Source organism: Macrotis lagotis, chromosome 1 (genome assembly GCF_037893015.1).
Source record: "Macrotis lagotis isolate mMagLag1 chromosome 1, bilby.v1.9.chrom.fasta, whole genome shotgun sequence".
Lineage (NCBI taxonomy): Eukaryota > Metazoa > Chordata > Mammalia > Peramelemorphia > Peramelidae > Macrotis > Macrotis lagotis.
The window spans coordinates 263,198,486-263,224,139 of record NC_133658.1 but is presented as its reverse complement, the minus strand read 5'-3'; the positions used below and the strand labels follow the sequence as shown (position 1 = coordinate 263,224,139).

The 25,654-nt window shown below is 33.2% G+C and overlaps 1 protein-coding gene across 8 annotated transcripts in view; it reads left to right on the top strand.

Annotated features, from left to right (window-relative positions):
* LOC141504933 (serine/threonine-protein phosphatase 4 regulatory subunit 1-like) overlaps nt 1-25,654 on the top strand; it is a 59,146-nt gene that overhangs the window by 16,037 nt on the left and 17,455 nt on the right. For all 8 annotated transcript variants that reach the window (XM_074210339.1, XM_074210338.1, XM_074210340.1 and 5 more), the window contains 8 exons: nt 10,426-10,558; nt 10,936-11,042; nt 13,483-13,625; nt 15,361-15,507; nt 21,852-21,959; nt 22,683-22,748; nt 23,562-23,720; nt 24,378-24,550. In XM_074210339.1, coding sequence (XP_074066440.1) covers nt 10,426-10,558; nt 10,936-11,042; nt 13,483-13,625; nt 15,361-15,507; nt 21,852-21,959; nt 22,683-22,748; nt 23,562-23,720; nt 24,378-24,550 — 1,036 coding nt within the window. The remainder of the gene's footprint in view (nt 1-10,425; nt 10,559-10,935; nt 11,043-13,482; nt 13,626-15,360; nt 15,508-21,851; nt 21,960-22,682; nt 22,749-23,561; nt 23,721-24,377; nt 24,551-25,654) is intronic.

Here is a 25,654-nt window from a genome sequence, read left to right as displayed (position 1 = left end):
TGAGTTAATGGTGCTTGTATAAACTTTATTGTGACAGTAATTTTGAAAATTTATGTGCTGGTACTCAGTAATTATTAGAGAAGAGCCTATTTCTCCAATAAGAGAGAATCTTTAAAAACTTTTTTCTTTTGTACTCCGTTATGAACAAGAGATCCTCATATAGTATTAATAGAAATAACTTTTCCAAAATAAACTAAACTTAGCTGACTTATATTAAGTTCAGTCTGTAAGCACATAGAGGCAGCAAACGAAAGCAAGCCTGCCTTGGATTTAGGAAAATCTGGATTCAGGTCTTGCCTCTGTCATATACAGACTCTGACACTACTGAGTTAACCTCTCAAGGCACCTCTATTAAGACTAAGTCACAAACTAATGCCAGCTTATCTATATTGGGAAGAAGAGTTTCCATGCTGGTAATATCTCACACTGATAAAAGCACAAATGTGATCTAAAGAACTAATACAGGAAAAAAAATCTGAAATGCCAAATGTATCCATACAACATGAATTTACTGACACATCAGATATTCTTTTATAGCTATTCTGAGAAAACATTTAATATTTAGCATTGATCTTTAGATAGCACTTTCTTAAAATAGTGAGTTTTTACTTTTTAAGTCATTTAATAATTATAATTTAAATCTATAATTCTTTACTTTCAATTCTTCAGTATTTTGCAAGGTGTTAAATTTTCCAGCATATTATAACTTTGAATTATTTCTTTTTTTGGACATAGGCAGGACCTGCTTAAGTAGTTATCATTCCTGTTCAATTTCATAATTTGCGAAATGCTGTTTAATTATCTTTTTTAAAAGCTAGAATAAGGGGCGGCTAGGTGGTGCAATGGATAGAGCACTGGCCTTGGAGTCAGGAGTACCTGGGTTCAAATCCGACCTCAGACACTTAATAATTAACCTAGCCATGTGGCCTTAGGCAAGCCACTTAACCCCATTGCCTTGCAAAATCTAAAAAAAAAAAAAAAAAGCTAGAATAAAAATTTTCAAACATTTCATATTTCACTCCTTAATTATTCTAACCCTTGGTTAAAAAAAAATTTAATGTCATTTAGTCTAATTTGGAATTTATTCAGTTGTAAAGAATATAATTTTTTAAAAAATCTTCCTTTAATTTAAACTGTAGTAGGAACCTGTGTATTGAAAAAAATTCAGAATGTAACCTGCCTAATAAAATAAATGTAATTTTACAAGAATCTTAGTAAATTAAAGATTTGACTTTCTGAATGTATGACAGTTCTGATAGGGGCTGGTATCTTTTTGTGTAGTAGAAAATCCAGTTAGGAAATTCGTGTGTGTGTGTGTGTGTGTGTGTGTGTGTGTTTATTCAAGTCATTTTTCTTCAGGGTTTTCTTATCCATAAAATGAGAGGATTAGATTCTGTAGCTCTAAAGTTCTTTTCAGATCACCTGGCCTATGGTATACCTTGGTGCTATGAAAATTACTTATATAAGATAATTTTTAAATATGTTTTTGGGGAAGAAGAGGATGAGTACTCTCCACTGTAGTGACAGGGACATTAAGAAATTTTTTCCTTGTATAGTTGATAGAGTTTTCCTTACCTAATCATTGTGATTCACAGGGAAGTTAGCTAGATTTCAGGGTATACTCCACCCACAGACTAAAACGGAACAAAGTAATTAGACCACACCAAGAAGGAACAAATTCCAGTACATGCAAATAAAATACAATATTAGTAAGTGTCTACTATGTTCTTGGCAGCGGGATACAAATACAAAAGTAAGATAGCCCATGTCCTGAAGGAATTTATATTCTACTTAGAAATGATTCATGGGGAGTACCTTTCATGTTAGGGAAGGGAGCTTTGATCTAGACCAGGGCTTCTTAACCCAGACTATATTTACTGTTTGTATGGGGAGGAATTGGGATGTGTGTGAGAACCTCTTCCAACATAATTGGTTTTCTTTGTAATATGTATTTTCTGCATTTAATCTGAGAAGGGACCCATAGACTTCTGGTTTAGGCATGTACAGAGTTAGTGCGTGGAAATCTTTGCTTTAACAAAATTAATACCAATTTGTTGTCTAGGCTTTCATCTAGTCTCATCTTAAACTCACCTTTTTTTTTTTTAAAAAGAAGTCTTTACTAGTCTTTCATTCTAGAACCTTCCTTCTGCTGATTTATTTCTAATTTATACTGCATATAGTTTGTCCATACTTGTTTACAGATCATCTCTCATATTTGATTATAACCTTCTTGAGAGTAGAGATTATCCTTTGCCTTTCTTTGTAACCCCTGTGCTTAAGCATAGTTCCTGGCACATAGAAGTGGCTTAATAATTGTTTATTGATTGACTGACTGAAGTTGCAGGGATGGGGAGGAGTGTAGGCATTATATGCAGTAGGAAAAATTGGCTAGGGTGGCTAAGCCTTTATGTCCAAGGAGATGGATATATAACATCAGGGTATCTCCTTGCTGCAGATCCCAAAACTAAATCATTTGGGAGGGAGAGTTAAATCTTCTTTAATATTGAAATGGGTGAGATACTGTTTACTTTGGTTGGCTCACCAAAGCATGATTCTTAGGCATACAGACCCAGAAAGTCATTTTTCTCAGCATATCCAAAGAGTAATCAGATCCTGGTGTGAATAAATCTCACAAATCAAAGTTTAAATAAAATAAGCAAAGAACTAATTTATAAAGCTAGATTCCTGACTTTATGCTCTATATCTACACTTTCTTCCAAGCAAGACTATCATGAGAGAGTGGAAAAATGACTAGATTTCTCATTAATCAAATCCTCCTTTGATCCTCAAAAAAATATATAACTGCTTTTTAATACAATTCTCACCTTTTCTTTCTCTTTTGGCTGAATTTCTTTAGAACCCATTTTCACCATCTTTTAGTTGAGGGATTTGGACTAGATGATTTAATCATCCCCTTAGAATTTGAAATCCTGCAGTCATTTGGTTTCACATCTTTAAAAAAGTTGGGGGAACATATTCACAGGTGGGGCCAACTGGAAATCACCCTGGAGTTCAGGTCTAGGGAGCTAATCCAAAGTATCACATTAAAAGGGAAAGCAATTGGTCCACATTTGAAGCAGTATTAGGCAGACTGAAACAATTCACCAAGAATAAGTCTGAAGTTCAAGCAAATGAGGCTCTGTTCAGGAGATTACAGGAACCTAAGTACTTAAGGGTAACTAAGTGCAAGGGTCAGATTGGCTCCAAAACTTTCCTAAGGAAGAAAACCATGGATGTCAGATCAGGAAGAATTTCTGAGTATATAAGCAACCATAGTTTGTGTATACAAGTGCGCTGTGACTGGACAAATTAAGTTTGGTGATGTCAGCAAGGATTTATCAAACATCTACCAAATGCAGGCACTCTAATTAAACATTGAGGAGATGCAAAGAAAAACAAAAGACAGTTCCAGCTCTCAAGGAACTCAGTCTAATAGATTGTAGCAACAAATCTGTTCTAGGCAATAGTTATAATCGGTTGTCTTTATAGTAAAAGATTTAATATTTCAAATGCTGATTGCTTTGTGTTTACTGTTTTGAAGCTTTGCAGTTTCTTTAGCTCATTTTACAGATGGGGAACTGAGACAAACAGGGCTTACTTATTGACTTAATCTAAGGTCATATAACTAGTGTCTTTGGTTGCATTTGAATTCAAGTCATCCTGACCCCAGGACCAACAACACTCTCCATTGTATCTCCTCACTGCCCTCTACTCATTGATTTAAGTTGTGATATGTGCATCTGCCCAAATATCCTGAATATCTATGTTCCTCCTTTTGTTAGAGACTTGGAAGGGATTGAAAAAGAGATTATGGGTATACTGTGATGTAGTTGATTGTTTTTTACTTAATTGATTTTTTTCTTTGTTATTATTGGAGACGTGTTCAATAATAACTGGAATATAGAAACAAATTATCAATACAACTTTTTAAAAATTGAAGATATTCCAGTGTGAGAGATGGGAGTGTTATAAAAGACACTTGGATAATATTATTGAAGTATATATTTCATAGAGTTTAGAAATTGGGCTAATTAGCTATCTTGAGCTTGAGTGTAATGAAGTCAGTTTCAGAGAATTTAAGTGCCCTCAATGAAATTTTGATGGTGTTTAAATGAGCTGATAAAGGGAGAAAAGAGAACATTATCTTAAAAGACTTCTGTGAGTGTCTTGCAAATAGTAGATATTTACTAAATGTTTGTACACTAGGAATTCATCTTTAAAATGCTTAAGGAAAGGCAAGTATAACCTTGATAATATGATTTGATGAAAGTATTCGAAAAGCTAAAGCTCTGAAGGCTTTGAGCCTCTTATTACATGCTAAAGATAAAAACAACATTGAAGGAAAAAGGAGGAAGAGGATTGATGTTTGTCCTTCATTCTCAAAGACCGTAGCATCAGGGAGGTGATGCCATAACGAACACATGAATTAGATTTGATTGAGGGGATTCTATGCTATGTTACCAGCTTCATTTTCTGGATCCAGGTCAGAAATGAATCGGAATGACTAAAAAAATGGCTCTGGATGCAAGGCAGTCAGGGTTAAGTGACTTTCTCAAGGTCACACAGCTAATGTGTACCAAGTGTCTGAGGCTGGATTCAAACTCCTGTCCTGACTTTAATGCCAGTGCTCTATCTACTGTGCCATCTAGCTTCCCTGGAAAGAGGATCAAAAAAGAGGACTATAGACAGATAGGATAGTGATAAAAAGGATGACAGCTAGGTGGCTCAGTGACTAGAGTGTTTGACCTTCAGTCAGGAAGACTCATCTTCCTGAGTTCAAATTCTGATTCAGACATTGCCTAGCTATGTGACCCTGGACAAGTCACTTAACCCTGTTTCCTCATCTGTAAAATGCGCTGAAGAAGGAAATGATAAACCTCTCCAGTGCCAAGAAAACCCCAAATGGGATCACAAACTGGACATGACTAAAATGGATGACAGAGAGTGGAACTAACAGTTGCTATGTAAATGTCTATGGAAGAGAAATGGTTGACAGGGAATTGAAACTCCAAATAAATAATCCAAATGGTAAAAGAATATCTCTCTGCCCTCAGGAGTTCAAATCATCAGGTTTTAGAGACACTGTAGAATAGCATAGTTTAAAGAGGAATGGATTTGGAGTCCAAAGACCTAGTTCAAACCCTCACTCTGTTTATTAAAACGTTATTTAGTCACTTAACTTTTTCTGGTCTTCAGTTTTATTTTAAAATGATTTGATTGTATTAGATAATTTCTATGGATCTGTTCTGCCCTCGGTCTTATAATTCTCTATCTCAGTCTACTGCAGCTGTTTATAGATGTGATTGCTAAGCTATCAGTGATCTTTGGAAAACTGAGAATAGGTGAAGAGCCATAATAGTAGAGAAAGATAAATTGATATTGAATTTCAAAAGCGGCGAGTGAGTGAATGCTTCTTACACTACACAAGTAAGCTTGACTTTGAATTTGTTGTAAGAAGTCTAGAATATATTATTTAAGGTGAATTTGCAAGAATTTCAGAAGAAAACTATGAACTAGCCTTCTTGAACCTGTTATGATAAAGCAAATATGCTTTATTCCTTTTTTTAAAAAAAACTAGCTTAGTAGGCATAGTAAAAGTAACAGGAATGCTGAAGACACAGTCTAATATCTTTTTCACTGCATCCTAACAGAGATGTGGATTAGAAAAGAGTAGATTTAAATTGGTTCAAACCTAATTGTATAGTTGGATCCCAACATCTGTAATGTAAATAAATCAGTGCTTATCTGGAGGGATGTCTCAAATAGAGTTCGCCTGGGATCTATCCTTGGTCCTGTGCTAAATATGTTTTAAGTTTAGTTCTGACCATAGATAACTTACTAGCTGTGTGACATTTTAATCTGTGTCTGCTTCACTTTCCTCATTTTAAAATAGTGAAAATAATAGCACTCATCTTCCAGGTTTATTGTGATGAGGATAAAATGAAATAAAATTTGTATTACTTTGCAAACCTTAAAATGTTTCAGTGCTAGATTTTTTTCCTTAATGCTATGTAGGTATAGATGACATATTCATTAAATGTGGATGTAATTAAAAACTGGCATATATATATATGTGTGTGTATATATATATATATATATATATATATTTAGCTAAAATATTGGATTATGAGGTCTAAAAACAAACTAAAATGAAGACTCCTAGCTTATGAGAAATTTATTAGAGATAAATGTAAAATCTTATGCTTTAGTTAAAAAATAAAAAAATAGGAAAAGGTGGCTTGATAGTATATGTAGAAAAGATCTGGGTGTTTTAACATGGGTTATCATTGTGACATGGCAGTTTAAAAATGTTAACCTTAGGTTTCATCAATAAAGGGATAATGTTCAAAATTATGGACAACTTTGTCAGGATGACAGTTCCATTATACTCTGCCTGGGTAGACTATATTTTGAATATTCAGTTCTGGAAATCATTTCAAGGAACATATTAATTAGGGTGCAGCCAAGGGAGGACAACTAAGATGACTAGAATGGAAACCATGTTCCAATATGGTATATTTTTTACCCATTAGAAAAAATAAAGGGGAAATGTGGAATATGGAAAGGTAATATGAGGAGAACTAAAAGCATAGATTTAGAGCTATATAAAAAAAAGTTAAGATCCTCATCTTATAAATGAGGAAACTGAAAGACAAAGAGGTTAAGTGACTTGCCTGTAAGCTGCCATCCAGATCTTCCCAACATAGAAGTTCAGAACTATCCACTTTACCATACTTCTTCTCTAAAGATCCTTTATCAGTCTTGGAGTATTTGAAGGGCTATCTTTGTGAAAAAATGGTCTTAGAAGTCAGAACTAGTAAGATTGTAGAATTTAAGTTATATATTTTCACAGGGAAAAAAACAACTTTTCAATGATTTATGCTAACCAAAAAGAGGAATAGGCTTCCTTGGGAGTGAAGAGTCTCCTGGTGGGTTTCAAAAGGAGACTGGGATGAGTGCTTATTGAAGTAATTTTAAAGAGATTTTTTATTTGAATAAATGATTTCAACTTCAAGATTCTGTCATTAGTCTAAATTGTACTTGTCCAGTACCCTGAGGCTTGATCACATATACTCGAGATTCCCATTGTATTTTGCCTGCAAACATTGTATATTGTTCAGACCATTTTGTTAAAGCTTCATAACAGAGGCACAGTAAGATGTCAGATTTTTATTTGAGCAAAGATAAATTTAGAGTTAAATTAATCTAGATTCAGCCCAAGGGAGTCATAAAAGTAAAGAAATTGAGAATAAGTCAGGAAGAAGTGCTGAGGGTATTGATGAAGAGACTGGCTGGTGATAGCCTTTCCACAATGAAAATATTCAATTTCTCTGCATTTTGTTTCCATTTAGAGAATAAAGACCTGCTATATCTTAGCAAGATGTTTAACCTCTCTGTGTCCCAGTCAATTGTCTAAAATTCTCTAAAGATACAGACTACAGGAGCAGCTAGGTGGCATAGTGGATAAAGCACCGGCCCTGGAGTCAGGCATACCAGGGTTCAAATCTGGTCTTAGACACTTAATAATTACCTAGCTGTGTGGCCTTGGGCAAGCCACTTAACCCCGTTTGCCTTGCAAAAACCTAAAAAAAAAAGATACAGACTACATATAGTTGCTAATCTGCATCAGCAGAGTTTCTACATCCAACATTTCTCTAATTAAAAGAGTAATTTATTTTTTAAAATTAAAAAAAAAATTAGTTTTTTTGCAAGGCAAACGGGGTTAAGTGGCTTGCCCAAGGCCCCACAGCTAGGTAATTATTAAGTATCTGAGGCCAGATTTGAACTCAGCTACTCCTGACTCCAGGGCCGGTGCTCCATCCACTGCGCCACCTAGTCACCCCAAAAGTACTTTAAATAAGTACTGAGCCAAATAATTTTCCCCTTTAACCACTGTCCCTCTTACGTATTAGAAGTTAAGAAGTTGAGGAAAAGATCATCTTCTTTGTTATTTCTCCTAGAAATATTATTTCCAATGGCAACTAAATTTACTTGACCCTTTTTTTCTTAATGGTTTCTTTGATGAACTCTGTCTTTTCAACCTTAACTTCCTTCCACAGACTTCTTAAAGAGGTCTAACCTTTTTTAAAATTCCCTCAACATTTTAAATGCATTTGAATATAGTATTATTTAAAAATGAAATTATGCTGTGGTTGTCATACTTTATTGAACTTTACACAGCAGTCTTAGTATAGACATAAACTTGCATTTATTCGCAAGATAGGAATGCATTGTGAATTAAATGAATTTTTAAGATTAAGGACAGGATTCTCACAAACTGAAAAATATTAAATTTCTTACATCCTTTCAGCTCCAAATCTATGATGCTTCATTCATCAGTCCCCTTGTATAGAGGAAGGCTTTAGATGCCTCAGATCAAAATATAATTCAGTGGCTAATGTGTGTACAAGACATGGTACTTTTTGCTGGGGTAAAAAAACAGTTCTTGTTCTCATGGAACTTATATTCTAATGAGGTGATATGTGTTCACAATTAAGTAAATACAAAATACATGCAAAGCAATATGAAGTAATTTAAAGAAGAAAAGAGTACTAATAACTAAGGAATAAAAGACCTGTGTAAGAGGTGAAACTTGAGCTGTGCTTATAAGATACGAGTTATAAAGGACTTTTGTTTGGGATGTGAAGGCCATGTCTATAAGGGCTCAGCAATGGGAGATAGTTGGACTCTTTCTCACCAGAAAAAGAAAGCAAGTAAGTTTGACTTAATAAATAATGCATGAAGGGAAGTGATATGTAAAAGAGTAAGAAAGATGGGAGTCTGATTGTGGAGAGCTTTCAGTGCTAGGCTAAAGATGCTGTATTTTATCCTAGAGGCAACAGGAAACAATTGAAGATTGTTAGGTGGGAGGAAGAGAGATGGGATGGCATCATAGCCAGAACTGAAATTAGGAAAATCAGGTTAGTAGTTAAGTGGAGGATGACTAGAGATGGACCAGTTAGAAGCTATTGTACTCATCTAGTAGAAAGCATGAAATAGAATAAGTAAAATGTTACAAGCAACAAGAAAGGGGTAGATGTAAGAAGTAAGATATAGAATTTGTCACTGTTTGGATTTAGGAGTTGAGGGCTAAGAGGAAGATCAAGGAAGACTGTAAAGTTGCAAACCTGAGTACCTGGGAAGGATAGTATTAGCAATTGGTCTTCTAGCATTTATTAAGGGCCTGATATGTACCTGTCTGTGGGAAAATGCTGGGAATGCAAAGGAAGGACACACACACTCTCACACTCTCTTTCTCTCTCTCTCACACACACCCTTGGGACTCAGTCTGATGTGGAAACCACACACAAACAAGCATGCACACAATAAATGAATAAAGTCATTGCCTAGGAAAAGCACTAAGATTAAGAAGAACTTGGATAGACTTCTTTGTAGAGATGCTAGGATTGTAGCTGAGACTCCACAGTAACCAGGGAAGTGAAAGCAGAGATGAGGAGAGAAAGAGAATGTTCCAAGTGTGTGTGTGGGGGGGGGTGGGGGGAGCCAGTACAAATGACTGATGTCAGAAGATGGAGTACCTTGTTCAAGGAAATAGGTCAAGGTACTGGATTACAAAGAATATGCAAGGGGGAGTAAGATATAGGCAGAATGGAAACATAGGAAAGGGCTAGATGATGTATGAAGGGCTAAAAAGAAGAATTTATATTGAAATTTGAAGGTGATAATGAGCCACTAGAGTTTACTGAATGTACAATATTATCAATGCTTTAGGGTGATCAATTTGACAACTGCAGTGGAGAAAGATTGAAGTGGGAGATCAGACTTGAGGTCTTTAAGCAGAAGGCTCTTGAAATATTTCAGGCCTCAACTTGAGGGAAAGGTTCTGCATCAGAATGGTTGCAATGTCAGAGGAGAAAAGGAATCATATATAAAAGATGGAAAGGCTAAAATGACAGACCTTAACAACCAATTGGCTTTAAGTAATGAAGGGTCATGGTTAACACCTTTGTAAATGGTGGGCCTAGGGAAAGTTCTGAAGGATAGGGTTAGAGAAAATAGGCGTTTGGTTTTGGAATTTTTAAATTGAAACACATCTGGGACATATAGGTGGAGATGTTAAGCATCTCCATTGGTAATACAGGGTTAGTGTTCAAGAGAGATTGGGTCTGGACTTTTTAGATTTGAGAATTCCCTACATAGAGATGATGAAAATAGTTTTAGACAGCATATTAAGTACAGACAGAACATGCCCCAACATAATTGGGGGGGGGTAGCAACATACACACTTGGTAAGTCAGATGGTAAGAACTTGTAGCATCATGAAAGCCTGAGGAAAAAATGGTATTTATGCTGGAGTGTCCACAGCTATAGCCACAGGGAGGACTCTTCACTTTTTTTGCTTTTACCTACTGCCTATATTTAATTATATAGTTGATAAGCAATTTTTTTTCTTTCCCTTTAAAGTTGGGTTTGAAGATTATGGGCCAGATTGTGATAGCATGAGGATAACTGCCTTCTTAGACATTCCGGGACAAGATAATCTGACTCCACTAGCTCGACTGGAAAAGTATGCCTTTAGTGATAACATCTTTAACCGGTAAGACTCTCATTGGAGATGGGGTGGGGAAGGGAGGGTTGGGATTCTATGCAGGGGAATACATTATTTCATTTTATTGTTTAGTTTCTCCTTTTCACATTTTCATTTAGTTATATATTTTCTTGTGTTTATTTTTCATTTAATTATCTAGTATGATAGGAAATAAGTGCAGGATTTAATGGTGTTTAGATAATTAGGATTGCCAAATGGATTTCTTTTAAGCATTTAGAAAAGTAAAATAGATTGTTTAATTAATTAAAATATCTATTTTAAAATGGATCTATTCTTTCCTTTGACTTTAGTTTGCTTGATAAATATTTATGTTACATTGATTCTTTGTCCATTTGTGTTGTTGAGCTATTATGTTCCCTCTCTAGGCAGATTATTGCTAGAGGACTGTTGGATGTCTTCCGGGACTTCAGTAATAATGAGGAAGATTTCTTGACTGTAATGGAGATAGTGGTCAGACTGTCAGAAGATACAGGTTTGTGAAACAATTTATATGCATTTACAATTTATTTGAAAGAAATTGTATACTGACCACATTTGTATTCTCAATTTGAAAATCATGCTTATTAGTTTTAAATTATTCAGAATCTTTAGGCAATCATTTAATTAGAAGAAAACTAGAATCATAGGATCATTGAACAAGAGTTGGAAGGGACCTCAGGGAAAATCAAATCCAAATCCCCCCCCTTCCCTCATTTTTACAGATGAGGAAATTAAAGCCCAGGGACATTGTGATTTGGCCTTTCTTTCCATTAATTAATTTCAAAAAATAACATTGAGGATCTTATCTGTTTAACTAATAGTACTGATTTTCAGAAAATATTAAATGACATGTGATGTTGTCATTTGCCAAATCACATACAGATTTTATTTTGTTTAGTTTGTTCATTTCTTGGTAAATTTGCTAAACTTAGCAAGCAGTAAGGACACAAAATAAAGTAAAAGACCTTTTGAACGTGATGTTTATGATTTACCTATTTTAGCCTGGTGTGCAACATTTGAAAATAAATCTTAGGTGGAATTTCCACCTCATGTAAATAATATAAAGAAAATGAACTCTATATAGAAAGAATTGTTTCTTAACTCTATATGGTTTAACTTTGTCAAAAGATCAAATATTTTTGTCATCGATCTGATATTCATTTTCTTTTGGAATCTGACTCCTGCTTTAGAGTTTGGCTTGAATCTTCAAAACAAGGTTCCTATTCTCTTAACATTCTAAAATATTCTTGAATTTAAATGCTTCAAGGATCTGTAGGTATTCTTTTCACTAATTTATGTTAACTTCTTGACTTAATAGATAGGTCTTAGATTGCTCTGACCAAAACATTCCTCTTCCACTGACCAGCTGAGTGGTGAGCCTTTATGAGTTTTGCTATGCTATTACAAGTTCAAGTAACCTAGTAGGTCACTAAACTCTTTTCAGCTTGCACTGTTATAACATGTTATTAACTACATACCATGATAACTCAGAGGAATAGAATTTAAGTGGAAAAGAATGTTTAGTAAATGCCAGTCATGTCCCAGCACTGTAATAAGTTCTGGGAACACAAATACAAAGCAGGACAGTCCATCCAAAGGTTTATATTACACTTGGGTGATATAATGTTCAGAGATATATTTTATGTGTGTATATGCATACATACCTATTTTATATATGTCCATCTATATACACATATACACACTTATATGCATATATCATGCATGTAATATATACACATGCATGTATATTTACATATCTGATATATGTATATAGAAAATAAATGCAGGATGTTAAAATGCAGGGGGGGTTGGAGTCAGGAAAGTTCTCGAAGGAGGGGGCATTTGATCTGAATTTTAAAGAGAGAAACAGGATAAGGATTACTAAAAGTAGAGACTAGAAGTGAATAGATAGGTGCTAAATAAATCGGTGCCTATTTCCCTTCTATTATATATTTCTGCAGCAAGTCTTTTACTGCCCTGATTATCTTCTGAGTCTATGAAAGTTTATACTCAAGATTTCTCCTTTCAGGCCACTTGCAAGCATGCGTAGTTTCCTTCAAGGCAAGCATAGACTTTCTTGCTTAGAATCAGATTTTTTTCTACTTTATGCTATACTGTCTTCTGAATAAGGAAAGTGAAAAGGAAATGAAAAGTAAAAAAAAAAAACTGGGTTATTGAGACTATCACCTTGACTTAGTGGTCCCAATTGCTGGGACCTTAGTAAGGAGATTGTACACATGCCTGCATGCTAAGGGGTAGATGTCACCAAAGTGCTTCTGAATAAATGTTTGTCTCATAATTTCATCAAGTTGATTGGAAAACTCATCAAATTGAGTCTTAGACTCTATAGGTCAGATACCCTTTTAAAATTCCCCAATTTAAATATTTGGAGCCCATCAAAATCTTACTTGACTCTTTGGGGCATATTAGGTCCACAGTCCTAATTTTAGATATATATTTAAAAGATTTAATTTGATAGTTTAAAACTTTAAATGGATTTTTCTTTTAAATGAATTATCATTTATAATGTCTTTACAATTAATATAACTGCAAATTTCATTTTTTAGTGTTTTGCCTCAAAAATAACTGGGATTCATAAATATAGGAGAATAATATTTATGACAAAAATCTTAATATATGCATTCTTTTCAGAATTTTATTGTAACCATGTAGCTCTTAAACATGTACTGTTAGTTGTAATGATTGTCCCTTATTTGATTTATATATATTTTTGAAACATTACCATTTTTTTTCTCCTAACTTTTAAGTCTTTCACTAACACAGATACACTAAATTGACTATTTAAAATTACAATGTCTCATTTTCCTTATAAAGTGTTTTAGGAAGAAAAGCTAGAAGTTTTAAATGTATATTGTATCTAGTTCTTGTTTTATTTTGAATATAAATTACTTTTTTTTGTTTCATTACCACAGAGCCTACAGTGCGGACAGAGCTGATGGAACAGATACCTCCTATTGCCATTTTTTTGCAAGAAAGTCGACCAAACTTTCCAATGGCATTCTCTGAATATCTTATGCCCATTGTTGTGAGGTATCTCACAGATCCAAACAACCAGGTTTGAAAAATTTCCAGCTTTTCTTTTTTAACAAACTCTGTATGGTTAGAAAAATTGTTTCTTATTTATTTATACTAAATTCTTGGAGAAGAATTGTACCTTCTATAACCCTCCACAGTAGTTGGTAGTCCTCTGGGTTAAGTAAGTAAAGAATTAGTCATTCCATTTATTCAGAATCCTTTTACTTGATAAAATAGATGCTTTTAATAGTCTCCTTCTGACATGTTTATTACCCATGTATTCTTACCATCTATACTTGTATACATTACCATGACTAAGAAAAACATCTCTTATTGTTTCTTTAAACTATTTTCTTCATTTGTTCTGAATTCACTGCCTTCATTTATTCAACCTTATCATCTGGCTTCTGTCCTCACTATTCTATTGAAAATGTCCTCAAAAATGTGTTGGTTTGGGGATGAATCAGTTTCTATATTCTGAATTGCCAAATCAGTCTTATATAAATTGGGAGCTCAAGAAGACTTTGAGTCATCTTGTCCAACACCTTCATTTTACAAATTCATTGGTCTTTACTCAGCCATAATTTTCCTTATGTCTACCTTCAAATTTGCTTGTGTTCATCTTCAAACCCTTTCCTTCTCTTATCCTTTGGGCTCTGTGATATATATTCTTGACTTTACTGCTCTTTCCTAGCTTTTCTTCTGTCTTCTAACTGTATCCCAAGGCAATGAAGCCCTCTCTTCTTTTAACTCTATTTTATATTCTTTTCACCCTCATGTCCTTAGCTCTCATCTTTATTTTCATATTTTCAGACCGAATTCCCTCTCCTGAGCTCTAGTTGGACATTTCTAGCTGCCTATGAGACACTTCTACCTTGATGCCCTGTCAGTATCTCAAACTTCAGTCAATACCAAATGAATTTTCTTCCCTACAAAGTTGTCTTTAAATTCTGATTTTCCTATTTCTGTTAAGTTTTATCTGTGTTTGAAATCTTGAAGTTAATTTTGACCCACTTTGTCTCACTATCTCATATCATTTAGTTATCCATCTGATTTGTCACATCTTTTGTTTCTCTCCCTTTCTTTCTCTTTCTGGAAAGCCATCATCCCTTCACCTCAGTATTATTGCAGTCCTTGTCTTTGGTCTTCTCCCTTCTTCAGGTCTTCCTAAAATTCCACTTTGCTTATATAGTAGTTCTGCTTAAAATCTAATATATGTGGTAACCTCTATGTCATGAGTGCAAAGGTTAAATTGATATGTATTATAAATTATGAAGAGAGGTTTATCTCAACTTTGCTTGCATCTTTTTATATTTTCAACTTGTTTCTTTACTTCTTTGGGGTATAATTTCTTTAAGCTTTATTATCTGGTGTATAAAGTACCATTTTATCGGTTTTTATTTTTCTAAAACCTTCTGTTTTTCAGATTTTATATACTTCCCACCTCCAGTTTCATCATTTTCAGTTTAGAAACCTGGGTTGGATTTTTTGTTCATTTGTTTTCATTTTGTTTTTGATTTTGGTCAATTTCCATTTGGAAACTGCACCTTTGCCTTAGTCTTTTTAATGATCTTTCTCTCGCCTTGTTTTTACTAAAGTATATCTTTTTGATTTGCAGCAACCAGAACTCATTGTTTGGTTTGAATGGAAGGGTTAGGATATCTATTTGGTAGTGTTTATAACTTTCTATGTCTAAGGAAAAGAAAATCTTTTTTGAACCAGTTTTATATTTTCCTCTTCCCCCTCCTGTCCCTTTTTTTAAAAAACCATTCTAGGTAAGGAAATCAAGTCAGGAAGTACTCTTAATTCTATTGGAACAGGATCTAATTTTTCAAAATGATATTGAAAACAAAGTCTGCCCAATACTACTGGATTTATCTGCTCCAGACAGTGATGATGAATACAAAGCAGAAGCTGTGAATGTAAGTAAATCATGGTAATACATGTTACACATTTTTATATTGTAATTTGTATAAAGTGACTGTTGCACATTTTCAACATTTATAATTTGTGATTTTATTATTAAAAATTTGCATTTTATTACTGAACATTCGGTGGGGGGGGTGCATTAGGAGAGGACAGGTGGTGGCACTAACTCCTTAGTAAGGATTTCCATCCTATTTGTGACAAGAAAAACTTCATTGCCTTGACTTCTTATTGGAGGGTAAGGTTTCTCATAGTAATGCCCTTGAATGGAGGAGGGAAATGTGAAGCTGCTACCATCTTTGTCACCTTCTCTACCAAGAATGACAAGAAAGCTTAGAGAGGGGGGCACAGTATAGCATTAACCAGTTAAAAGTGAAACAAATAAAATTTCATTGTCTGTTGGTAAAGGCCTATTGACAGATTGCAATCCCCTTGCCCTTGATGTTCAAGTAAATTAAAGAAATAAAGCTAAAGGAATTGTGATAAATCTTATAAAATATCTACATTCGTTAGAAAAGCTTGGAGTATTCATTAACTTTTTCCTCACGGCAAATTCCTTATAAGTTAAATCCTTTGAAGTGATAAAAATTATATAAATTTAAATTATTATTATGTCATTATATAGTTGTTTTTATTAAAATATAATTATATAAATTAAAGGTTTTGATGGTGACTATAATTAATATATAAATTATGATAGAGATTATTTTTCTCTCTATATGAAATATCTTGTATAGTTAGGTATTTGATGCTTTCTTGAAGAAGCTGCCATGGTTTTAAAGTTATTCTTGAAGAACTGAAGAAAGCCTTAAAATAAGATGCAAAGAAGGAAAAACCTTTGCCAAATTTGAAGAGACCATATTAGAAAAAAGAATTTTTACAAGATTCTAAAATATTATATATCATGGAACAACAGCTCCCCTAAAATTTTGTATGTAATAAAACATATTACAGCATCAGAATACTTTGAATGCATATGTTTTATGTTCATTTTCTTCAACTATAAGCTTGAGAACTGGCCTTTTTTGACAAATTTATATTTGCATATTCTAGAAGTTTATAAAAAAGATTTCTTTCAAGTAAAAGTAATTATTGTTTTATTTCTTAGATGTTCTATAGAATTCTTAATTTTTTTAAAACAATTAATTACATTGATTCTTCAAAATGAAACTAGATATTGCCATTTATTAAGGGTACTTAGCATATGACCCAATAAACCTCTTAGCCATTTACATCTCTTTCTTCCATTTTGGAAGTTGGGCAGGTTTCCAGGGTGGCAATCTCATAATGAGATGTCTTATAAAGACTCACATTACAAAAAAGTAGGGCTCATAGAATTTTCTGGGTTTTTTTTTATTTGCCTAATACCACATTATCTTAAGTAGCATTCTTTACTTACAAATACATATGTGTGTGTGTATCTAAGTTTGTTAAAAAGTTTGTTAAAAAAAAATCTTCCTCATTAATCATGTTTTGCTTGGTAAAAATATTATTTTAATCTATTATCCATGTATATGGGTCTATAAATGCCATTGAACTTCATGTAAAATCCTTTCAATACTGGAGAAAAAATTATACTTCAATTTTCAATTAATTCATTATGTTCTCTTTCTTTTTAACATGAACTTTTGTAGTTATTTTGGTTCATTGTATTGATCAAAGAAGCAAGACTTTCGCACTTGATCTATTATTTCAAGTGTATCTTTTGCATACAGCATATTGTTGGATTCTTGTTTCTAATCATACTACTATTCACTTTTCATTTTATCACATTTATAATTCTCTTTTGTGGTCACAGTAGTAATTACTAACTGTGTGTTTCCCTCCTTCCTCTTTTTATCTTCTTTCTCCTTTTATCTAGTCCCTTCTCAGAAGTCTTCCTCTATTAATTTACTGTTCTTTTTGTCATTCCCATTTTCTACCCCCCTCATCTCTTTTCCCCTTCCCCCTCCTATTTCTCTTTTGGGTAGGATAAATTCTCATATCCAGTTGTGTGTGTGTGTGTGTGTGTGTGTGTGTGTGTGTGTGTGTGTATGGTCTTCCCTTTTTGAACCTGGAACTTCTGGAATTTGACTATAATATTCCTGGAAGTTTTCATTTTAGGATCTTATTTCCATTTCTATTTTATCCTCTAAATCTAAGATGGCAAGACAGTTTTCCTTGATAATTTTTTGAAATATGGTACCTAAGCTCTGTTTGATTATGGCTTTCTGGTAGTCCAATAATTTTTAAATTTTCTTGACTATTTTCTAGGTTCTTTTTCTGATGAGATATTTTACATTTTCTTCTGTTTTTCATTCTTTTGACTTTGATTATTTCTTGATTTCTTATTGAGTCATTAACTACCACTTTCTCAATTCTAATTTTTAAGAATTTATTTTCTTCAGTGAGATATTGTACCTCTTTTTTCCATTCAAAGAATTTGGTTTTTAAACTTTTTTTTCCTTAGTGAATTTTTGTGCTTCTTTTACCATTAGTCCAGTTCTGTTTTTTAAGATATTATTATCTTCAGCATTGTTTTGTTTCTCATTGGGGGGGGGCGCAGGTGAGCTTCAGTCAGTCATGTTTGACTCTTCATGACCCCATTTGGTGTTTACTTAGCAAAGACACTGGAGTGGTTTGCCATTTCCTTTTCCAACTCATTTATAGATGACAGAACTGAGACAAACAAAATTAAATGACTTGCCCAAGGTCACACAACTTTGTTTCCAGTTCTTTGCTATAAGTGTCCGAATGAAACTGCATTTGAACTCAGGTCTTCTTGACTTCAGACCAGGTACCCTATCTACTGTACCACCCTCAAACCATTAATCCTCTTTTCATAATTGTCTTGTATTACTCTCATTTCTTTTAACAACTTTTCCTTTACCATTCATCTCTCTTAACTCTTCACCAAATTAATTCTGGCCTTTTTTCCAATTAACATTTTTCTTTGAGGCTTTGGTTGTATCTGTTTTCATATTGCTTTCTTCTTTCAAGATTATGAATTGTACATAAATTGCTATTGTAGCTTGTTATGGTCAAGTTCTTTTTGTTTGTTTGTTTGTTTGTTCATTTTCCTAGTCTGTTTCTTCACTTTAAACTTTATGTTAAAGTTGGACTGTGCTCAACTCTGGGTGAGAAAGATGCGCTGCCAAGCTTTATACTTTTTTGTACTGCTGTTTGCAGAGCTAGTTCTGGGGGGGATCTATAAGTTTTTGGTGCCAACAAGGTGATGCTCTCCTGGAAGAGGTGTGGTCTCTGATCACCTAGTTTGTGCTCTGTCCTTTACTCCAAAGGACACTTGCTCCCCTGCAACCATAAATGCTGATGTTCCTCTTGGCCCTGAAACTTGGATCAGGGCCCCTGCTCCCTTGTGATCAAACACTCTTTTCTCCACCCTGGAAATGTGATCCAGAACTGCTATGGGCAATAGAACTGCCAATCAGTCCCAGCCGTATTCAGTACCCATAATTATTCTTCTTTAATCTTTCTGACTAGTTCTCCAACTCCCTTACTCAGTCTCTGGCCTGAGGAGAGCTTCCAGTGCTGTTCCTGTTGCTATCATGGCCACTTCTCTGCCCACCCTAGTATTACAGACTTCTCTTGTCGACCTTCTGAGTTCTTAGGTTGTATCTGTGTCTTTTGTTGACTCAATTTGAGGCATTATTTTAAAGTTGTTTGGATGGAAACATTAGGAGAGTTCAACTGGTCCCAGGCTGTACTCTTCTTTTCTCCTAATGTTGAACCATCCTTTACATTCCTACAAATTCCACATAGGTGTATAATTAATGAATTCTTGGATAAATTGTTCTTATCTGTTTGATAGTATTTTATTAAAATTTCTCAATACTTATTAATATATTCAATTCTAGTATTTTTTCTGTATCTTATTTTCTGTAACTTAGGTATTAGGACTTATTTATCTCATAAAAAGATTGTGGCAGGGTGCTTTCTTTCTCAGTTTTTAAGTAGAATTTGTGAAGAATGAATACAAACTTATTTAAAAAATTGTTGGTCTCCACTAAATCCATCAAGAACAAGTTTTTTTCTTTTGATGGTTTCTCTGTAGCCAGACCTATTTCTGTTTCTGAGATTGCATTATTTAAGATCTTTATTTATATTAATGCAAGTTTGAGTTTTTTTATATTTATAGAGGTATTGTTTCTTATTCAGTTTTGTTAGCATATAATTGTACATAATTTCTTTTGATTTTTTTAATAGTTTTGTTCCTATTTTGCCTTGTATCATTCGCCTATTTTATTGATTTTATTTTTGTTCTTTTTTTTATACAGATTAGCCTTGGATTTATCCATTTTAAGAATTAGTTTTTAATTTTCTTTATCATTTCTATGATTTTTTGTTTCTAATTTATTTCCCCTCTATTTTTTAATACTTTCTTTTTTGTGCTTATTTGAGATTTGTTTGCTTGTCTTTTTAAAAATTATTTTTATGATTTGTCCAATTTCTAGGTTTTTACATTTGTTTGCAATATCTCCATGCCATGATACATATTTTGTTTTTGTAAATGTTCTCTGTAGTGTTGAGAAATATGTATATTCTTTTAGGTTCTGTTTATATGGTTATATGTTATATGGTTCTGTTTCAAATCTAGTTTCTCCAAAATTTGTTAAGTTCTATATTTTTCCCTTTTGTTTATCTTTCTTTTAAACCCATCCTAAAGTAAGGGTTTTTGAAGTCTCCTGTCCCTGTTATGTTAATTCTCTATCTATCTATCTATCTATCTATCTATCTATTTATCTATCTATCTATCTATAACTATATCTATCTGTGTGTGTGTGTGTGTGTGTGTGTGTGTGTGTGTGTTTGTGTGTGTGTGTGTGTCTTCTGGTAGCTCAACTGTTTCCTTTATGAATTTGGATATTAGGACATTTGGAGTATATATATTATTGATTTTTTATTGTTTGTCCACGATTCCTTTCAGTTTCCTTGTTTATTCCTTTTTATTTTTTGATTATTTGTCTTTGCTTTGTCAGTTAACTTGGATGCAACTCCTGCTCTTTTGGATTCACTTGATGGCTAATACATTTTTTTCCATTTCCTCAATTTAATTTTGTCCATATATATTTTTAAATGTGTTTCTTGTGGTCAGTATATTATAAAATTTTGTTTTATTTTCCAGTCTGTCACTCTTTCTCTTTAGTTTTTTATTCCATTTGCATTTAAAATTGTTAGGTTTATAGTTTCTTCATCTGTCTCTAAAATCATTTTTTCCCCATCTTCTGCTATAGACTTCCTATTACATTACTTCAGTAATTTAATCTTTTCTTAATTTGGTCCTATTCTCAGTGATTCTTCATCTCAGTAGTGAAATCCCTCTTCCCTTCTGTTACTCCTTTTCCTTTATGGTTTTGTTTTTGTTTATTAGTTCTTTATCCTGTTTTTATCAGATGACATGTTTTTTTCCTCTTAGTGAAATGGATCCCCTTTTTCTCCCCCCCCCTTCAATTAGTCCTATTCATTTGTTGTTTAAATTTCATTTTTATGCCCCTTTCTAAAAAGAATTTCTCTCACTCTTTTAATTATTCATCTTACTTTTCTGTTTTACTCTAGATCCTCATTCTGATTCATACTCCTATAATCATCCATACTCTCTTTTTTGTCCTCTGAATTCCTCACATAATCAAAGCTTCCAAAGTATGCATTCTTGTCTATCCCCTCCAGATACTTTCTGCCACTAACAGGGTTTTTCTTATGGATTCTCCTTTTCCATTGCGCTTCACTCTCCAAACAATGCCAGTTATTGTAGGTGTTAGAGAGGACACAGTCCCATGGTAGGGTCTCTCTTATTATTGGTCTATACCTTCCCTTTAAATGTCCTTCTTGTGTTCACACTCTTATTTTTAACTCCTTGATTTTCATGTGAACTTTTTCCTGTCAAAAGAAATAAATCTTTAAAAAAAGATATAAATTATAGTTGTTTAAAAAATCAGTCTTTAAAGATGGGATGTGAAATTTTTAAAAATTTAATTAAATTAATTTGAAAGTTTTGCCTTTTTTTATTTCATTCAAACATTGTGTAGAACATTGGGGATGTTAAAATAAAGCACTGGATCTGGGGTCAGAAAATATATTTAAATTAAATCCCTGTTTTGCCACATAACTACTTGTATGATCTTGGACCTATCGCCTAATATGTCTTAGTTTCATTATCTATCAAGAGATTTGGACTGTATAATCTGGACTGTTTAATTCCTTCCAGGTCCAAAAATGTTACGTTTAAAAAGCAGATTAATTTTAGTTCAATTTCATAATTTAACAAAATACCATACTTGTATTGTTTTTGGATTAGGTATAAGTTGATTTTTCAAGTGATTTTTATTTTATTGCTTTTTTATAGATAATATGCAAAATGGCTTCAATGTTAAGCAAAAGCACAGTTGAACGTTTGTTACTTCCTCGATTTTGTGAATTGTGTGGTGATGGGAAGCTCTTCCAAGTTCGAAAGGTTGGAATATCTAGTTTAACATTCCACAATTTCCTGATTAGACAGAAATGGTCTAATGTGAAAATAGAATCATCCTTTAATAGAATTATAAACTGTATTTTGTTTTCATTGTAAATTAATAGAAATAGGAAGATATCATTTCATATACATGGATGAGATCATTGAAGGCGAATTGAAAGCAGTTTGTAAAAAGGGATTAGGATTAATTATTAAATTCGGTAAATCCTTTGATGGACAGGAATGGCATAGACATGTTATGTTTCTGGATATCTGGAGATCTCTAGTAATCTAGTTCTTTGTTCTTAATACATAAACTCCTGCCCTATATCTTTCTCATGAAAACTATACCTTTTTTATGCATCTTGAACCAGTCTCTTCAAATCCCTCTCCCTGCTTAATTGATAGGGCCATTGGATTCACCATGTGTAGGGAATAGAAGGGCTATATTTTGTCATTGATGACAATGCACATTTATGTATGTGAGACTGTTATGGAGAAAGATTACATTTTTACTAGTATTCTTTGATGTGCTTTTTTTTCTAATGGAGGTGAGAAGTTTTAAAATAGAAACTTCTACTTTGTACCTGTGGATGCTCAAGTTCTTAACTGGACATCTTATTTATAGCTCCTTCTTCTTTTTTGCAGTTTTTTCTTTTAAGAGCCAAAAAAAGTAAATTTCAGTCAATTAAAAGCAATAGTAATAATACTTTTTCCTTACCTCAGGTTTGTGCTACAAATTTTGGGGATGTTTGTAATGCTGTTGGACAAGAAGCTACTGAGAAATTTTTGGTATGTGACATTTAAATCAAAGTAATTTCTAATTTAAAATAAATTTTATATTTATGTTGCTTTTAATTTGGAATTAACACTTAATATTAAATCTTAAATTAACTATCCATTTTAAAGTTAATATTTTCAGGGCAGCTAGGTGGCATAGTGGATAAAGCACCAGTCTTGGAGTCAGGAGTACCTGGGTTCAAATCCGGTCTCAGACACTTAATAATTACCTAGCTGTGTGGCCTTGGGCAAGCCACTTAACCCAATTTGCCTCGCAAAAATAAATAAATAAATAAAATTAATATTTTCACAAGCATTTGGTTACTGATAAGAAGAAGAATATAGTCATCTTGATGGCAAGGACGGTCTTACGTTTGTAATTGTATCCTCAATACTTAGAATAGTACCTGAAATGATACATCTTTAACAAATGCTTAGTAATTGATTTAGTAAAAGTCAAAGAGACACCATTTAATAGAATTTAATGTTGAGTGATCAAATTATCTTTATATCCAACATAATTGAATGTTGCATAGCATACCATAGGAATCCCTCCATAAATGAGCATCATTCCCATGGTTAAATGTATTTCAGTCTGATAGGTTAGGAGGCTGAAAAAAATTTTCTAACAAATAATCATTATGAATATTTTTAAAGGGATTTTTTCTGATAAGCTTAGATAAATCATGACTAAAATTAGTAATATAAATTAGTATTGTTTTTAATATTTTGTTTTTTGCAATAATTCTTAAGAAACAAATAAATGCAAGAAATCTATATTGCAATAAAGTAAGTCTGAGTATTTATAGTCTATTGTTTTGACAGATCCCAAAGTTTTTTGAACTCTGCTCTGATAGTGTTTGGGGAATGCGGAAAGCTTGTGCTGAATGTTTCATGGCTGTGTCCTACACCACTTCATCTGAAGTTCGAAGAACCAAACTTTCTCCTCTTTTTATTAATCTTATCAGTGACCCTTGTAGATGGGTAAGTTGAAGTACAGATTAACATGATTAGAGCATTATATAAATATTTGACTACTAACCAGAAGTATAAATCTTAAATTTGGCTTCTAATTTCATGTTTGTGACTTTTGTATTTTGGTAAATTGAACCATATTTTTTTTTTTCAGCAAAATTTGTCCCCCCAAAATTCTACTTTAATGGTGATGATAGTCTTAATGCTGGCTTGTTTTCTGCTTGATTTAAAGATAGTTTTTTGAGTGTGGTGGAAGGAATATTTTATCCTAACTTCTAAGCAAATTTCATACTTAACAATAGTGAAAAGCAAACTTTTTCTTCCAGTTTTTCTACTTAGTCTCACTTTTGTCTTTGGTGAGACTTTATTATTGTTACTTCTTATTTTGAAAGAAAATAGAAAAAACAAAATATTAATTAGGAGCTAATATAATTTTGTTATCACATAATAGGCTGATAGCTATTATGTTACATATGGGGCATTCAAGGTATAAAATTGTTATTTTTTTCCCTTGTATTCAAAGGAGTAAGAATTGGACTACTTATATCACATTGGATGATTTAAGAATCATTATTAAAAAATGTTAAATTGAGTTGAATGAATCTGATAGGAACCTAAGCAAGGAGGTCACTATTGGAGTCATTTTTTCATTTTGTATTGTTATAGGTTCGTCAGGCTGCTTTTCAGTCTCTTGGTCCCTTTATTTCTACCTTTGCAAACCCTTCTAGTGCTGGTCTTTATATTCGAGAGGATGGAACCCTAAGTATTCGACCACCAACACAGGATATAACTCCCACTTCTGGCTCCACAGGCAGTTGTGGCAGCATTACATCATCTTGGTAAGCTTGAAGCAAAAAAATAGCTATTAAATTTTGTTTTCTGTGTGAATAGTTAAAGAGTGGCTATGACAATGTATGTAAAATGGAGAAGTCTGAGTTTTAAATTATTTAGAGAAATGTCCATTTTAGTGAGATAGTGGGCACAGAAAAAGTTGCCCCCAAAGTCAGGAAAACCTGAGGTCAAGTTCCACATCTGACTGTGTAGCATACATAGTGGTGGTGTGATCCTGAGTAAATCACTTAACCTCTTAGTGTTCTAGGAAACTTTTTAAGATTTTCAGTTGCATGTTAGGAGCATTGGTAGAAGTTATCACTGGGAGCTTGATAGACCAATAAAATCGTAAGTCTGATAAAAGAAATATTGTAGAAGTTTTGAAACAAGACTGCTTTACTATAAGTACCATACTGATTACATGCTGTAAGTTTATTTGAAATGTCATTGAGATGAGAATTGAAATAATTTAAAATAATATTTTCCCCTTCATCTTTGAGTTGTCAGAAATCTTAAAATTTGAACACAATAAGAGCCCCAAATGTCCTGGATCACTATAATATATAATACGTGTTGTCTTTTGTATATAAAGGTGACATTTCAAATTGAATAACTTAGCAGACTGCTTACTTGTTAATGATGGATTTATTAGACTTGTATCTGTTTTGCAAGTAGTGGTAATAGATTATTATTGATTTTTTTGATTCATGATTTTGCATCCTATCTTTCATATTTTCATAGGTAGACAATTATAAAATGACTTCCTGGAATTATAGATATAGACTGTGAGTGTGACTTTATAGCAATTTAGGGTAAAACACCTCTCCGATAATTATTTTGATGTATGATAGAGATATGTCATTAGTTTGAAAATCTATGATTTCTTTGGTGAGGGAACTCCCTCAATTTGTCATCCATCTGTAACTTAGTAAGTCTTAGGGATTTTCCTGAGGTGCAGACCTCAAACCATTACCCATGGTTACCATAGCGTTCAAAGGTGGGGGTTGTACCTAGGTTTTTCTGTCTGCAAGTCCAACATTCTACCCACTCTTCCTGGCTTCTCTTTCTAATGAGAGTATAGAATGATTGAATTGCAAAGATAATCTAGCACT